This window comes from Erythrolamprus reginae, chromosome 4 (genome assembly GCF_031021105.1).
Source record: "Erythrolamprus reginae isolate rEryReg1 chromosome 4, rEryReg1.hap1, whole genome shotgun sequence".
NCBI classification, from domain to species: Eukaryota; Metazoa; Chordata; class Lepidosauria; order Squamata; family Dipsadidae; genus Erythrolamprus; species Erythrolamprus reginae.
The window spans coordinates 47,821,042-47,838,329 of record NC_091953.1 but is presented as its reverse complement, the minus strand read 5'-3'; the positions used below and the strand labels follow the sequence as shown (position 1 = coordinate 47,838,329).

Below are 17,288 nucleotides of genomic sequence, written 5' to 3'. Positions count from 1 at the left end.
TTCTTAATTTTTATTGTCTGTACTATAACTTATGGAATATTGATTTCAAATAAAAAGAAGTGTTTTGATAAGTGGACTTAAATAAACAATAAGAAGACCAGAGCTACTCTGCTTTGGAGCTCCTATGAAGAATCAGTGTCTCTCAGCTCTTTTTCTATACTCCTTTCCATTCTGAAGCCAGTGGAAAATCATGCTGCCCTAACCCTTGCTTCTTACGCAAATAAAACTTATAGGTCATAGAAGATGTGCAAATAATTTAATTTAATTTAATTTAATTAATTTATAAGCTGCTCAACTCCTTGTGGACTCTGAGCAGCATATAACAAGTAAAATAAAATAACAACAACAATTTTAAACCCCTCAGATAAAAGCATTCATTACTTCTAGGCAGGAATTAGAGGGTATCAGTTAATGGCTCCAGGCTTGCGGGCAGAGCCAGGTTTTCAAAGTTTTCTGGAAGGCCAAAAGGCCTTTCTGGAAGGCCAGGAGGGTGGGGGTTGTATGAGCCTCTGGGGGTACTTGGTTTCAGACAGCTGGAGCCTCCACAAAGAAGGACCTCCACACAGTCCCACAAGTTGGCCTTGTTTGGCTTATGGGATCCAAAGAAGGCCAACTGTGGTCGCTGGGAAGTATGTGACAGAAGACGGGGCGTAAGCCATGTAGGGCTTTATAGCTGATAACTAACACCTTAAATTGCATCTGGAGACCGATTGAAAACCAGTGCAGCTCATAGAGTGTTGGTGTAATGTGGGTGTACCTACGCACAGCCACAACAGCTCATGCAGCTGCATTCTGGACTAATTGTAGTGTCCAAACACTTTTCAAGGGTAGCCCCATGTAGAGTGCATTGCAGTAGTCAAGCTGAAAGTTGATAAGGGCATGAGTGATTGTGAGAATCCAATCCCAATCCAGATAGGACTGCAACTGGTGCACTAGGCGAACCTGTGCAAAAGTCCTCCTAGCCACAGCTGAGAGGTGTTCTAATGCCAAAAGAGCATGGGTGTGCGCTATGGCACATGTGTGAGTACCCACACCCAAAAACTATCATCCACACACTGGATGATAGTTTTTCAAATTAGCTGGACCCAGGGAAGGCTTCTTGAGGAGCCTCCTAGGGGCTGAGGGAAGGCAAAAACGTCCTTGTTACTGCAAAAAATCACCTGTTTTTTGCCGATTTTTTACCCATTATTTTTTGCAAAAATGGGGATGTTTTTGCCTTTCCTCACCATGTTTTTGCCTTTCTGCAAGCCCTCCATTTTTCACCTATTTTTGCAAAAACCTGGAAATGCAGAAAGTTTAGGAAGCCTGTAGAGTGCCTCTAGGGGCTGAGGAAAGGCAAAAATGCCTCAATTTTTGCAAAAAAAAAAAAAAAAAAAAGGCTAGTTTTTCACCTGGCGTTTGTTTTTGGGATTTTTTGCAAAGGTGGGGGGTACAAAGTGTTTGGGAGGCCTGCAGGGTGCTCCTAGGGGCTAGGGAGAGACAAAAATATCCCTCTCTTTTTTTTTGCAAAAAATGGTCCATTTTTCACCCATTTTTTGCAAATTATTTTGCTTTTCCCCATTCTCCAAGAGCACTCTGCAAGCCTCCCAAACCCTCTGCCCACTGCATTTTTGTGAAAAATAGGCCCATTGTTCGCAAAAATGAGACACAGCGTCAGGGCTTCGAGAAGGCAAAAATGGCTATATTCTGTGTATAAGACACACTCACATTTCCACCCTCTTTTAGGAGGGGATAGGTGCATCTTATACTCCAAAAAATATGGATATAATCGATTAGTCATTATTTGTCTAGCGTTTAAACTATTTTGTTTTAATTATTTATGCCACTATTTATATAGGTACTGTAAAGCCATCCTAAATACTAGATAACCTATTGCTTTATTTCATCACAGGATATTTGGGAAGTACATGTCAATGACTTATATCACAGAAAATGTGTAGAAGGACGCATGAAAATTGATTCATTTCATTTCAGTGTTATATCCATCAAGGTCTCTTTATTGCTTGGAGAAACTGGATTCTAACTCTTATGTTTCTATTCTATAGAGTTTTGTGGATTTCCTTTCCTTTCCTTTTTTTTTAATGAACACAAGTGTAGGATTTTTATTTGGTGTGTCCAACATGACAACATGTTTAAATGTAGCAACGAGAAATTAATGCAGAATGCATTAGTAAATAGACATAACTCTTTTGAATAGTTTCTTTTTGGTTTGTGTTATTGTGATCAATTTATATAGCCACAAAAGTCAATGAGCAACTCAAGGTGGCAATCAAAGAAAAAAAATAGTAATAGCAACATTAATTATAATGGAACGTATCGTGTGTCAGAGACAACATCTAGCAACTAAAAGCAACCAGCAACTCTACCATTAGAAAACATATGCCTGACTTTGTTGTGGTTAGCTCTGGCCCAGCTCCTGCCCCAAGGACTGTGGGAGTGGATGTGGGTGAAACATCCAAATGTCACAGGCCTGTTTTGCTGCCGACAGCTTCGGACAGCGAATTATCCTCTGAAGAAGGGAGTGATCGTGTGATGGGACCTTCAGAGGGGGGCCTGGCAGGCAGCCCAGGAAGAAGCCAGTCATCATCTTCCTTATCTTTGATAGACTCTGATGAGGACGCTGTGATAGACCCACGTGTAGAGCTATGCATAGAAGAGAACAGCTTCGCAGGTATTACAGGAGATAATGGAGTCCACCTGTGGTTGGGTGGGGTTCAAGTAATTAGGGCTGCTGTTAAATGGGCTGCTTGCTGGCCTTGCAGTGCGGAAGATTATCTGATCATGCTTGTGGAGTTTGCATTGCCGTTCCAGATTTTCCCAGGACCTTGTGTTTGGATTTCAGGACTCTGACCATAAATCATAGTGAGTTTACAACGTCTGAAGAGGAGTAGCTGTGACGAATTCACAGCTACTGGTTAATTGACTTGAGTTTGTTGTTTTTGTTATTTCACTGCATTCAAGTTTGTTTGTTTTTACAAGTGAGCCCTTTGAATTCAAAAGAGGGTTTTTCTTCTATTTTTCTTTGGATAAAGAAACTATTGCCTTGTCCTGTGTGTGTGTCTGTTTTTGCTACTTTTACATTTAATTGAAGACTCGTGCCAGGAGCCGGCAGAACAGACTTAAATTGTTGTAACTGGGACAGGCGAAATGAAGTCTCAGATTTCTACTTTTCCAAGACCACCAGCTTCTGGAAAAAGTCTGCAAGCTTCAAGAATATCTACAGATGTATTTGATTCCAGTGAGAAAGTGGAAATAGGATTATTCTATGAAGTAAACTCAATTTCACAGTTTTACGTATCCAAGTTATAATAATTTCTGCTGAATTTAAATTAAACCACATCAGAACATGTCTATGTTTAGAACATTTTTGAAATAATCCTGGATTACTTAGAGCTATATAATAATTCATTACATTATTTACAAAATAACAGGCATAAGAGTATTCAACCAGCTAATAAAAAAAGAAATAAATTATAAATTGAATATGTATACAAATTTAGTGCTGAAATGAAAATAACATTAGTACAATAAGTTAATAGACTTTTTTCTTTGGATAAAGAAACTATTGTTGCCTTGTTCTGTGTGTGTGTCTGTTTTTGCTACTTTTACATTTAATTGAAGGCTCGTGCCAGGATTCAGCAGAACAGACTTAAATTGTTGTAACTGGGACAGGCAAAATGAAGTCTTAGATTTCTACTTTTCCAAGACCACCAGCTTCTGGAAAAAGTCTGCAAGCTTCAAGAATATCTACAGATGTACAGTGATCCCTTGATTATCGCGAGGGTTCCGTTCCAAGACCCCTCGCGATAATCGATTTCTCGCAATGTAGGGTTGCGGAAGTAAAAACACCATCTGCGCATGCGCGCCCTTTTTTTTCATGGCCGCGCATGCGCAGATGGTGGAGGTGGGGAGCGACGAAAGTGCGGAAGCCAACATTGCTTTGAATGTCGGCTGCCTCGGCCCCCCCAGCACCCGCTCGCCCGCTGTTCGCCGCTCGCCCTCCCTTCGCCCGCCCTTCGCCCGGCCACCCACAGTTCGCTCGCTGCTCGCCCGGCCACCCGGGTTCGGGGGGGTGCTGGGAAGCCCCCCAGGCCGGCTGCGACCTTTTAAAACAGCCGCGCTGCTTCCCAGCTGAGTCCTGAAGCCAAACGCCAAAGGCGAACTTCCGCGTTTGGCTTCAGGAGTCAGCTGGGAAGCGGCGCGGCTGTTTTAAAAGGTCGCAGCCGGCCTTGGGGGCTTTCCAGCACCCCCCCGAACCCCCAACCTGGGTTCGGGGGGTGCTGGGAAGCCCCCCAGGCCGGCTGCGACCTTTTAAAACATCCGCACCGCTTCCCAGCTGAGTCCTGAAGCCAAACGCCAAAGGCGAACTTCCGCGTTTGGCTTCAGGAGTCAGCTGGGAAGCGGCGCGGCTGTTTTAAAAGGTCGCAGCCAGCCTGGGGGGCTTCCCAGCACCCCCCCGAACCCCCAACCTGGGTTCGGGGGGGTGCTGGGAATCCCCCCAGGCCGGCTGCGACCTTTTAAAACAGCCGTGCTGCTTCCCAGCTGAGTCCTGAAGCCAAACGCCAAAGGCAAACTTCCGTGTTTGGCTTCAGGACTCAGCTGGGAAGCAGCGCGGCTGTTTTAAAAGGTCACAGCCAGCCTGGGGGGCTTCCCAGCACACACACCCGAACCCAGGTTGGGGGGTCGGGGGGGTGCTGGGAAGCCCCCCAGGCCGGCTGCGACCTTTTAAAACAGCCGCGCCGCTTCCCAGCTGACTCCCGAAGCCAAACGCGGAAGTGGTTTTTTTTTTAATTAATATTTTTTTAAAAAATCGCAATATAGCGTTTCGCGAAGATCGAGATCGCGAAAATCAAGGGATCACTGTATTTGATTCCAGTGAGAAAGTGGAAATAGGATTATTCTACAAAGTAAACTCAATTTTACAGTTTTACGTATCCAAGTTATGATGATTTCTGCTGAATTTAAATGAAACCACATCAGAGCTATATAATAATTTGTTACATTATTTATAAAATAACAGGCATAAGAGTATTCAACCAGCTAATAAAAAAGAAATAAATTATAAATCGAATATGTATACAAATTTAGTGCTGAAATGAAAATAACATTAGTACAATAAGTCAAGATACTTTTTTCTTAGGTTATTGAAGATGTTAATGCAAAATAAGGATGGTATGAGAGAAGGACATCTTATAAGTAGTTGATGTGAAATAGCTCCATTTTTACAAATTAATTGGGGTTGAACTACTGAGCCCTTCCAAGATTGGAACCTGCAAGCATCTTTTTTTCAATTGCATCCCTAAATGCAGTGCATTAATCCAATTTATAGATTATCTTGCAGCATGGCCATTCTTTTCCAAGGAAGACTACAGTTCATGACCTACATAAAACTGAGGTTGAAGATATTAAAGAGCATGAAGGAAGGTTTTAAAAAAAAAAAATCAATTGTCATGTATCAAAGAGAAAAAAAAAACCTCCCAAGGGAAAACACTTTTATTCCACCACATGGAATTTGCTTGAGTAGATTTCATGGCCAGGAGTTTAAATAGAATGAATAAAATTATAACTTTCTTAGACCTCACTTGACAAAATTCATTTATCAGGACATCCAAGCAAATTTCAGTGCCAAATCAGTGCCAAGTGTTAGACTTTATTCTCCCCACTCCAAAAAAAGTTATTGCACTGTTGCTGATTGTTTTTTCATTTCCATTTGAAATAACAGCATTTCCAAGTTGTATTTTTTTTATGAAATAAGATTAAGTACAGTGTACATGCATTATAGCTATGTTGAGAAAACTTTTATCAACATAAAACAACTGTTCCCCAAACCAGAGAAATAACTCATGGTACAGGGTTTGTTTTGTTTTGTTTTGTTTTGTTTTGTTTTTCTTAGTCTTGTCCCATATAAATTGAGCCAGGGTGGCGCAGCAGGTAGAGTGCTGTACTGCAGGCCACTGAAGCTGACTGTAGATCTGAAGGTCAGCGGTTCAGATCTCATCACCGGCTCAAGGTTGACTCAGTCTTCCATCCTTCCGAGGTGGGTAAAATGAGGACCCGGATTGTGGGGACAATAGCCTAGCTCTGCTAACATGTTGTAAGCCGCCCTGAGTCTAAGGAGAAGGGCGGCATAAAAATTGAATAAATAAATAAATAAATATTATCAAAGACAAGGAATCTACACTTGGTTTTCAGTGATTACTCTTCCCGTTTACATTATAAATTTGTAAAATATTTATTGTAAGGCAAAATACTCTGAAATACTAGCCTTTTTTTCTTGCATGATTGCTAACCTATCCATTTTTAAATGAATTATGCGGTTTACATAATAATGCTAAGAAATGCACAAGGTTTTTTTTTAAAAAAAGAGCATTCATGATTAATGTTGATTAATGTCAGTTCTGTTTAATAGTTATGGCAGTGGCTCTCCAGGCAATGTTGTAGTTTGTCCTTGTGATTAATGTGGCAACATTAAATTTTGAAAAGCCTGCCTTAATTTTGATAGCCAGGGTTATCTCTTATTGAGGAAGTGCTTTAAATGTTAAGGATGTATGCAGAGTTATATAGATACCTATGTGAAATTTTTGCAAAAGCAAATGTTAGAGAATAATAATATTTGCTCTAATTAATTGGGAATGGGAGAGTGACATTTTCGGATATCTCAAATGACTTAACTAGAGAAAAGACATGCAGTCTTTTGAAATGGCAATATAATTTGAAATGCACGAACATTAGGAATAGGTCTAAAATCCAAAAGTCTAATGGAATAATTAGCTGTGAATGGAGGGTGCTGGTATACATAAAATATTCTAAACCTCAGGATTCTGTGCTTTGAAAATAATCCTCCTATAGGATGCTGCTGATTTATTTACCATGTATCCACAGAAATATTGCTCTGATATTAGTTTTCAAAGAAAATGAAAGCTGTATTTCTGACTTGTATTATCCTCCACAGATATCATTAGCTATTCCTGAACTAATGATGTTTTTAACTCTGTCTATGTGGCTGGTTTCCTAGATACCCAGCACTTAAAGCCAAGTTTCTGAACATTTTCAATGGTTTTCTTCAATGTTTCTTTTACTCTGTTTACAAGTCCCCCCCCCCCCAATCTTTGCTTCAGGCAGTGAAGATTTTATATTTTAGGCAATGAAGTCCATCCCCCATGTCTGTTTATTTCACTTTCAGAATTAAAGTATCTATTTCATATATACTTTCCATACATGCATATGCACACATGCAATTGGAACAGGAAATTTATGGTATGATTATCAGTATTACATTTAGACTGACATGCAGCAGCTCTTGGTTTAGAATATGATCTGAATGCTGATAATGCTTGTTTGTTTCTCTTCTGGTAAGTGTCCTCTATAGATCTCTCTTTTAATTAGCACATTGATGTGAATAGCTCCTGAAACTGCCCCACCCCACTAAATAAAAAAAGGTTAATAAACTATTTCTTTATGTTATACATTTAATATTCACCAACGCTGTTGACTGATAGTGAACCCTATAAAAGTTAAGGGGTTTTTATGTGTTTTCTGCTCTGGGTCTTAGCAGATGACTGTGTCTCTAACAAAATGTGGAAGAAGCCAAGCAAACCAAAACCAGCAGCTTTTAGAGTTAGTAGACGTTTGCTCACATTTTTTTCCCATTCTAAAAGTAGGTGTTTTAACATACAACCATCACTTAACACGTGTATTTATTTTAGCATGATGATGTTGTTTTGTCATCTCCCACGCTGACACAGCATGTTATACCATTCATATTTGCTTTTATACCGTACAAGACATTTAAAATGGCTTAGCAAAGAAATGAATTCTTGTCATAAAGATTTACTCTCTGACTGTAAAGCTTTTCTTTTGAACAAATCCCTTTGTTGGTTGGTCCAAAATTCAGTCTATTTGAGCATTCGAAAAAGAGAGAGAAAGAAAGAGAACATGAGAGATCTAATGTCAAGAATTTCAAAGTATGTTATCTTACCTTTGTTGATCTGTGCTAAGCATGTTTTAATTGATACATTTTCTACATGTGTATTGACAAGCTGAATCATTGTTATGCTGCTTCTCTCTGTTTGCATGATATGATTTTATGTTATATTTTTTTCCACTCACCAGATGTTTCCAACATTTTGCTTCCCACCAATGTCATCCCCTCCCTTACCACTGCAACAGTCACAGCCACTGTAGCCTTAACAGGCATAGGCACAGTCACATCGGCAACAGCCATCAACACCGGAGGTACAGTATACTTCTTTGTTATGGCCAGAAAATCACAGTATAAATAGCCTTTCACAGGGCTAGAAGCCTTAAAAGACTGATCAAAATGGTAAAGGAAAAATGACATTTCTGTGCACATTTTAGTTTTGATAAGAAAGAAGTCCAGTTTGGTTGCCTGCAATTAACATAGCTGTGAATGATTCAACAGCATTTTCTCTAATGACATTTATGAATGTGGGTGGGTGTTTTAACTGCTTTCCTAATTAATTGCTTCCTTAAAGATTATCATATTAAACTTGTGTTAGAAGCAAACCTACTTAATTTTAAATTAACACTATCTCTTTAGAGGATATGTGTTCTATTGCTAATATATTGTCTTTGTACAAAATATTTGTATTTAACCATATATTTATTTAGAACTGTTTCATTAATGATTTTAGTATAATTTCTTAATAATTTTGTTTATTGAACAAAATGATAGGACTTCTTATTCTGGAATTGTTCAATAATTTCCCACCTTCGCTGGAGGATTTACTTTACATTTTATGTATTTTATGTTAGAAAATTATTGGAAAGTAAATGTAGTATATAAAGGAAATCTGCCACATTCCCCTTTCCCTCACTTGCTTTACCTCAAACTTATGTTGTTATATACATTTAAGTTCTAAATACACTTTACAATTTTACAGTTGAATTCATGATTTCAGCTAATTAAGTTGAATAAAAACAAAAATTCCATTGCAAGTACAGATAGTGCTTGATTTATAACAGTTCATTTAGTGGCCATTTTAAGTTACAACAGCACTGCGAAAGTGACTTACAACCATTTTTTATGCTTATGACCATTGCAGCATCCCCAGGAAATGTGAACAAAATTCAGACGCTTGGCAATTCATTCATATTTATGACAGTTGCTGTGTGTCCTTCTGACAAGCAAAATCATTTGGGGGAGCCAGATTCACTTAACAACTGTGTTACAAACTTAGTAATTGAGGTGATTCACTGAACAACCGTGCACAAGAAAGATTATAAAATGGGCCAAAATTCACTTAACAATGAAATCTTGGGATTAGTTGTAGTTTCAAGTCAGGGGTGTCAAACTGACAGCCCATGGGTCTGTCACAGGTCACAACCGCTGCAGCTCCACAAACGGAAAAAACATCACGAAACATCACGTGATAGAAACCTAATGCCGCAACTTTGACACCTGTGTTGTAAGTTGAAGACTATCTGTATTCATTTCATCACAACACTTGAATGACACTGAAATGGCCTTTGGTACCAAGGATTAAGTTAGAAGAGGCAAAATCAAAAATTTGGTAGAGATATCTTTGAAAAAGGAGCATTGCATTATATGCTATTTTATAATCTGCTCTACTCTGCAGGTTCTCCAGTTCTCAAGAAATAATTTTCAGGGGCTTTGTATTCTTTCAGAAAGGCACAGAGCAAGATGTTTTGGGCAGCTCTTTTCCCTGCCATTCTCTAAATGTCTGACTGAGCATTGAGTTTAAGAGATTATATATATAGGTTTAACAGTGAGTTTTCTAATTGAACAGCACTAGTTTTTTTTTAAAAAAGAATTTTGACCTTTTTGGAATGTCTTCAAAAAGCATTTAGAATGTCTTTATACAGCCACATTCAATTAAATCAACCTTACATTTGATAGGCTATGTGGGGCTACATTCGGAGTACAAGATGAACCCAGATTTTCTCCTTTTGGGGGGGGGGATGTGCTTCTTATACTCTGAAAAATATAGTGTGTGTATCTGTGTGTATGTTTGTTTGTTTGTTTGTTGTTTATTCAATTTCTATGCCGCTCAAACCCATAGGACTCAGGGTGGCTTGCAACAATACAAATATAATACAGTAATAAAAAGAAGTCAAATATCAGTAATAAACTATTAAAAACGCAATTATAAAACCCATATTCTAATCCCCCCTTGTAAAACCATAAATCCAATCTATCAACAATATGCATACCAATCAAACATGACTTGGCTGTGTCAGATGTTAAAATCCATGACCCCCGGGCCTGCCAGCAAAGCCAGGTCTTGACCACCATTTGGAAGACCAGTAGACAGGGCGTAGTATGGTTATCAAGGAGGAGTTGATTCCATTGAGCTGGGGCAGCTACAGAGAAGCTCCCCCACCCCCCGCGGTGCCGCCAACCTACATTGCTTAGTCAATGGAACCCAGAAAAGGCCAAATCTGTGTGATCTTATTGGTCTCTGGGAGGTATGTGGCAGGAGACAGTCCCTAAATAGTCAGGCCCTAAGCCATGTAGGGCTTTATTGGTGATAACCAACATCTTGAATTGTGACTAGAGACGAATCGGTAGCAAGTGCAGCACGCGATGTGTTGGTGTTATATGGGCATACCGAGGTACATCCATAATAGCTTGCATGGCTGCATTCTGGACTATCTGCAGTGTCTGGACATTCTTCAAGGGTAACCCCATCTAGAGCACATTGCAATAATCAAGATAGGATATGATGAGGGCCTGAGTGACTGTGCACAAGGCCTCCTGGTCTAAATAGGGCTGTAACCTGGGCAAAGGTCCCCCTGGCCAGAGATGAGAGATGGTATTCAAGGTTCAGCTATGGATCCAGGAGGATACCCACATTACAGACCTTGTCTGAGGGGGTCAGAGTCTCCCCTCCCCAGAACAATGGATGGACAGATGGAGCAGTTCTTTGGAGGGAATGCCCAGAGCCACTCAGGCTTGTCTGGGTTGAGCTTGAGCCTGTTGGCTTACATCCTTACAGCTTCCAGGCACCGGCACATCACATCAACCACTTCACTAAATTGGCATGAGGTGGAGATGTATAGCTGGGTATCATACTGATGATACCTCACCCCATGCTGTTGGATGATCTCACCCAATGGCTTCATATAAATGTTATATAAAAGTAGGGGCCGAGGGGTAGATATCTGCCCCTCTCCACTAACACCGACTATGAGAGACTGGAGAGATAGGAGGAGAACCACTGTAAAATGGTGCCTCCCACTCCCAACCCCTTCAATTGTCACAGAAGGATACCATGGTCAATGGTATCGAAGACCACTGAGAGGTATATATGTGTGTGTAACATATTTTTGCTGATAATGAAAAGGAAGGGAGACGAGTATAGATCTATTTCAAGCTATTTTACTCTCATCAGCTAGCCATATACTTACTGGAATTGGAACCTGGGTAGTCTGCCTGTAAGGCACTAGTTTTAACCTCTCTCTGTATCTCTATCTCTCTCTCACACACACACACACCATTAACAATCCCGTTTGTTTTAATGATAAAGACTACGTATTTATAACAAGCCAATATTTTATTAGATACTATATTTTTAATTCATGTCAATTTAATTCATGCATTTCTTGTGACCACTATGACATTTTATGAAATTCTGTATGGCTTACAATTTCCCCAAACAATAAAAAATGATTAAGAAATCAGAAATAAATAACCAAAATAAATAATAATATAAGGGTCCCACAAATTCATCAATAAATACATTTATCTCAGTCTTCAAAATAGAACCAGATTTTAAGGACCAAGGACATTCATATCTCGAGTGGCAACAAAAAATGCACGCTTCCTTGTTCCTGCAAGGTAAGAGGACTTAGAGTGAGTTCACTCTGCAAACATATTGAAGATGCAGAGCCATGTAGATTACATTATAATACTCCAGTTGTGATGTAACTAGGGTATGAACAATTGTTTGAGGAGCATTTTTTGTCAAGGAAAGGGTAAAATTGTCATAAAGTCCTATGCATCTGTTTTTTTGACTTGGAACTACAAGTCCAGAAACTCATCTAAATTGTGTACTAGTCTTCAATATGGAATAAAGAATAAAGAAGAACATCCAATATAAATGATGAAAACGTTAATAACCCAAACAGACATCTCTACCAAGTTTTGTGATGATTGAGCCAAAATCTGATCCCCACCCCCATCCAAACCCAATGTACTGTGCCAATGTGACAACTTTACCAGCAAAATTCAGGTAATTGGCAAAAATTCCTCCCTCAACAAAAGGATATACAGCTAGCCATTCAGTGCAACTGTCCCTGCACTAAAAAAGGGGGAGTTAGAGAGACAATATTCATTTATTCTATCCGTGCAAATGAACGTTGTTCTTGTTAAGTGCAGATTCAATCAATTATGAAAAGATTCTCATTGTTCTTATTACAACCCTACATTTGTTTATTTGCTGTTTATAGCTCATATTAGAACATTCCACTGTATAGGCCATCACATAGTGCATGACATCTCAGAACATTCAAAACACATAATTGACTTTTAAGATTATAGTAGCATCTTATTTGCTGAACCTGTATTTTCAAGAAATAAAATATTTGAAATCTCTTGTTCTTGGTTTATTTTAAAACATCTGATTACAATATTTTGAGTGTCTTGCAAACTAAACATAAGTGAATCATGTATTGTCATCAGTGCTGTATCTCTGCCACAATACTAGTTATTCTGCCAAATATTTTACGAGAGCATTTAAAGACTTTAAGGGCTTTGGCTACATAACAAATCTCTTGTAACTGATGTGATCATTGAATTTCTGGCAACAACATCTTAGGAAACAAATTTTCTAATTGTTAAATGTAGTTAAGAGTTCGGCCTCATTTCCTTTTTTCCCAGAGCAAAGATGCCCCAATAACCTTTTATTGAAGACATAAATAGACAATATCTTCCACACATCTTTTCTTGTTCCACATCAGTAATGAAGTTTACTGAGTTCTGGGAGTAGGAGATACCTGTTATGCTATCTGTAAGCAGTGTTTAATTTAATTATAAGCAGTCCATCTACGGACATTTCGGATATAAATACATTAGAAAGTGTCCAGAGATACTTTACGAGAAGAGTTCTCCACTCCTCTATTCACAACAGAATACCATATGCAACCAGATTTAAAATCCAAGGGTTAGAATGCTTGGAGCTTCGTCGCCTTAAACACGATCTAAGCATAGCCCTTGAAATCATCTGCTACAACGTCCTTCCTGTCAATGGCTACTTCAGCTTCAACCACAACAACACAAAAGCATACAACACATACAAACTTAAAATAAACCACTCTAAACTCAACTGCAGGAAATATGACTTTAGTAACCGAGTAGTTGATGCATGGAACTAACTACCAGACCCTGTTGTTTCATCACCAAATGCTCAAAACTTTACCCTTAGACTATCCACTATTGACCTCACCTGATTCCTAAGAGGTCAGTAAGAAGCATGCATAAGTGCATGAGCGTGCCTACCATCCCTGTCCTAAGTGTTTCTCTTATTAGTACCAATATCATGTATATAAACAGACTTGTTTCTTTGTATACTACCAATATGTACTTGAAAAAATAAATAAAAATAAAACATTAGGTAATGTATGCTATTGTGAGCATTTTCCATTATTCAGCTTAGTTATGATTTTTCTTGAGCTGCTAGTTTTCCTTCTGTGGAGAAATTCCTACATCAAGGCCATGAAGAAGGGGTCAGGCTATTCTCCAAAGCATCTGAGGGTAGGACAAGAAGCAATGGGTGGAAACTAATCCAGGAGAGAAGCAACTTAGAACTAAGGAGCAAATTTCTGACAGTTAGAACAATTCATCAGTGGAACGGCTTGCCCCCAGAAGTTGTGAATGTTCCAACACTGGAAGTTTTTAAGAAGATGTTGGATAACCATTTGTCTGAAGTAGTGTTGGGTTTCTTCTAACTTTTTTGTTGTTATTATTATTAAGGCAATAACTTTTTTTCCTAATCTAATGCCATTTTGAGTATTTTGTGGTTTAGTGTTATGGCTGATGCTATGTCTACTTCCTTCCAGCATTCGTTTCCATATTTAATTGAACTGAGATATTGAAGTGAAATTTGTAAGAGTTAATGCTGGTTATCTTTTTAACCCAACTAACAGTAATAACACCAGAACTGTCTACCCACTTGCTCTAAGACTGGTAAATCTCTGACCAAATATAGCCTATTTAACAATATGGAATTGCAAGTTGACCCTGAAAATCAGGGGTATCAAACTCAAGGCCCATGGACTGGATCTGGCCCACCGGGTGCTTAGATCTGGCCCATGGGGCTGACTTGGAAACAATAAAGGACAGCCTATGTGGCTCTGCCAGTGAAAACAGAGCTTGGGAGGGTTGCACATGGCCATTCTGAGCTTCGTTTCCACCAGCAATGGCCTCCTGCAGCCCTCTGCCAGCAAAAACAGTTCAGGAGTGCTCATTCCTCCTAAGTTCTATTTATTCTGGCGAAGGACTGCAGGAGGCCATCACCACCAAAATGGACTTCGAGCTGGCCATGTTCACCTGGACACACCCACCTGGTCATGACCCTCCAGCCCTCTGAAGTCAAACACAACCCTGATGCAGCCCTCAATGAAATTTAGTTTGTCACCCATCTTGTCCTACTGAGCCACTATGCCACGCTTTTGTCCTACTGAGCTATCGGTGGATTTAATTTGGGATGGAATGTTATAGAAGACTGATAGAAAAGCTGGTGTTCTTTCTATCATATGACATTCAGGAAAGTGCATTCAGAAATAGCTCTGACATGGTAGAATCACCTCCTGAAGAAAGTGTGTGTATGTGGGTCTCTCTAGAGCAGGGGCCTCCAAACTCCAAAGCTGGCTGACGCATTCTGGGAGTTGAAGTCTACAAGTGTTAAAGTTGGCAAGGTTGGAGACCCCTGCGCTAGAGAGAATGCTTCATTAATGGATCAAAGTAACAATTGCATATTTAGTCAGTATTCTTATGACCAAGCTTAAATTAGTGCCAAATTGTGGAAGAAAACAGAAACATGAGTGCTTTATTTCCTGGCATAATAAAATGGCATTCTTTCAAAAGAACCAAATAAATTGAGAGGTGCTGAACCTATGAGGAAAATCTGACTCTAACACTAAATTTGTCAAAATGAAGAAGAAACATAAATAACCTAGCAGTAGTAATGCATTTGAACTATTGCTAAGTATATTAAAATATTTCACTACTTAAAATGATGACTAGAACTGTTCACTTTTGCAAGGCTAGTTGAAGGACAGTTCTGATCCTATCTTGTTTTTCCTAATGTGACTACACTTGCAAATTAGTTAAACATTATTGACTCAGGAATGTTTCTTTGTTTGGTATCTTTGTATCATTTTTGGCTCCTGGCAGCTGCTTGGATAAGTCCCTGAAGTTTTCTTGGTAACATTTTGGATATAGTTTGCCTTCCAATGGCTGTGAGAGTGATTGGCTCAAGGTCACCCTGCTGGCTTTATTATTTATGGCACGATAAGAACTCATGGTCTCTTGGTTTCTAGCCTGGTGCCTTAATCACCAACTTCAGTTTGTTTATGTTCTTACATATATTGGACCCTGTTCTGCCTGACTGGCTCAGCAATGCGTAATAGTCCAATGAAAAGAAATCAAACACACACGTGCTTTGCTAAGCAGCAAACTTGTATTAGATAAACAAAAATAGCTTACTCAAAAAACAGTTCTTAATGTCCGAAAAACAATGCAAGGCTTACTTCAGCTGCATACAAAAAAACCACAGGGAAAAACAAACAAAGACAACCTGGAATGAACAAAGATGTTTCAGGAGTCCTGTTGAATCTTTGGAAGCGAACAGCAAGTCCCAGAGTTCACCTCCCACTTGTCTGACAAAGCTGGGTTGAAAACTCCAATGGCACAGAAACTTCGAAGCAGGAACCACAAAACAACACAGACAAACAGCCACAGTTTGCCTTGGCCCCTGTTCCCTTTTTATCCCTTTAGCCCTCATTAAGGGAACCACACCCAGCCCAGGTGCTCCTATAATGACTTATAATACTTCTTAAAGCGATCCCTTTGTTGCATAGCTCTTCGGTTACGTAAATCAATATATTGCTTTGCAGACGAACTGAGCGAGGACAAACTGTCCGAGGGACTGCAGGCCAAATCCCCTGGGCTGTCTGCTGAATCCTCCTGGCTGTCTCTACCGCATCTTCCTGGCTGTCTGCTACATCTTCCTGGCTGTCTGCCACATCTTCCTGGCTGTCAGCCAGGCTCTCACATCTGTGGGAGCAACGGCTGGCCCAGGCCCAAACACAACAGACCCAAACAAGCAACATTTTTTACATTGAAAATAACGTGGACAGAAGTATTTTCTTCTTTTTTTTAGCTATCAAAGTCAGTAACAGTAAAAAACAGAACTAGAAACTTTGCCTACATACCCAAGGTCTGAAAAACTGCAATTTTTAAATGGAAATAAAGCTTTTATGTCACCTAAATATTGACTTTTAATGTTATTTCCTTCAGTAACAAAGGTGAATTGTTTTATTAAAGTAAGTTCCTAAGGTGTAATTGACTGAACTCCAATCACTATAATGGCTTGCTAGTAATTTTTATTATATTTATTATATTCCCACTTAATAACAGTAAACAGTTTTTTTACTGTTGCAAAAATTATTGTAGATTGTGACTGTGAATGTTGCAGCGAAAGAAATGAAAACTACCTATTTAAGTTATTTCATGTTGAGGCTAGGTAGGTACAGCGATGATTTATATAAGTCCATTTTTTTGTTGCCCAAAATAATAATCTCTTTGAAGTTATAAAATTATATTTCCCTATATTCATATGAAAAATATGAATTATTATTTGCAAAATGTTTAAAAGTTCTGAAACAGTGTACCTCAAAAATATTGTGATGTGTGTTAATAATCAACTACACAAATAAGTGATAACATATAAAATACTTTGAGGGCAAGGTCTGAATTGAAAACAAAAATTTCGAACTTAACTTTTTTTCTTGAAAACTGATATAATATTCCTTGTTGCATTGTGAAAAACAGATAATAGGGATTAGCTGTTAAATGTCATTGCTATTTTTTTTAAAAAATCACTGATTTGTCCAAATATTTTTGTGAATAATGGACAGAGGCAAGAGAGAGGAAGGGGGAAGGAGAGAGATATTTTTTTTCCTTAATATGCACTCTGATATCTTGCTTTTTCTACAGAAGAACAGCATACATTCTAGATTTCCAGTAGTTTCTGTCAAAATAAATACTGTAGTTTATAAGAATTACATCATTTTTCATCTCTCAA

The 17,288-nt window shown here is 38.9% G+C and overlaps 1 protein-coding gene across 3 annotated transcripts in view; it reads left to right on the top strand.

The window, feature by feature from the left end:
- The window catches only part of CADM2 (cell adhesion molecule 2), a 406,671-nt gene that overhangs the window by 345,281 nt on the left and 44,102 nt on the right, over window positions 1–17,288 (top strand). For 2 of the 3 annotated variants that reach the window (XM_070750253.1, XM_070750254.1), the window contains one exon: window positions 8,113–8,235. The exons of the other annotated variant lie outside the window; for it this stretch is intronic. In XM_070750253.1, coding sequence (XP_070606354.1) covers window positions 8,113–8,235 — 123 coding nt within the window. The remainder of the gene's footprint in view (window positions 1–8,112; window positions 8,236–17,288) is intronic. 3 annotated transcript variants of the gene reach the window in all.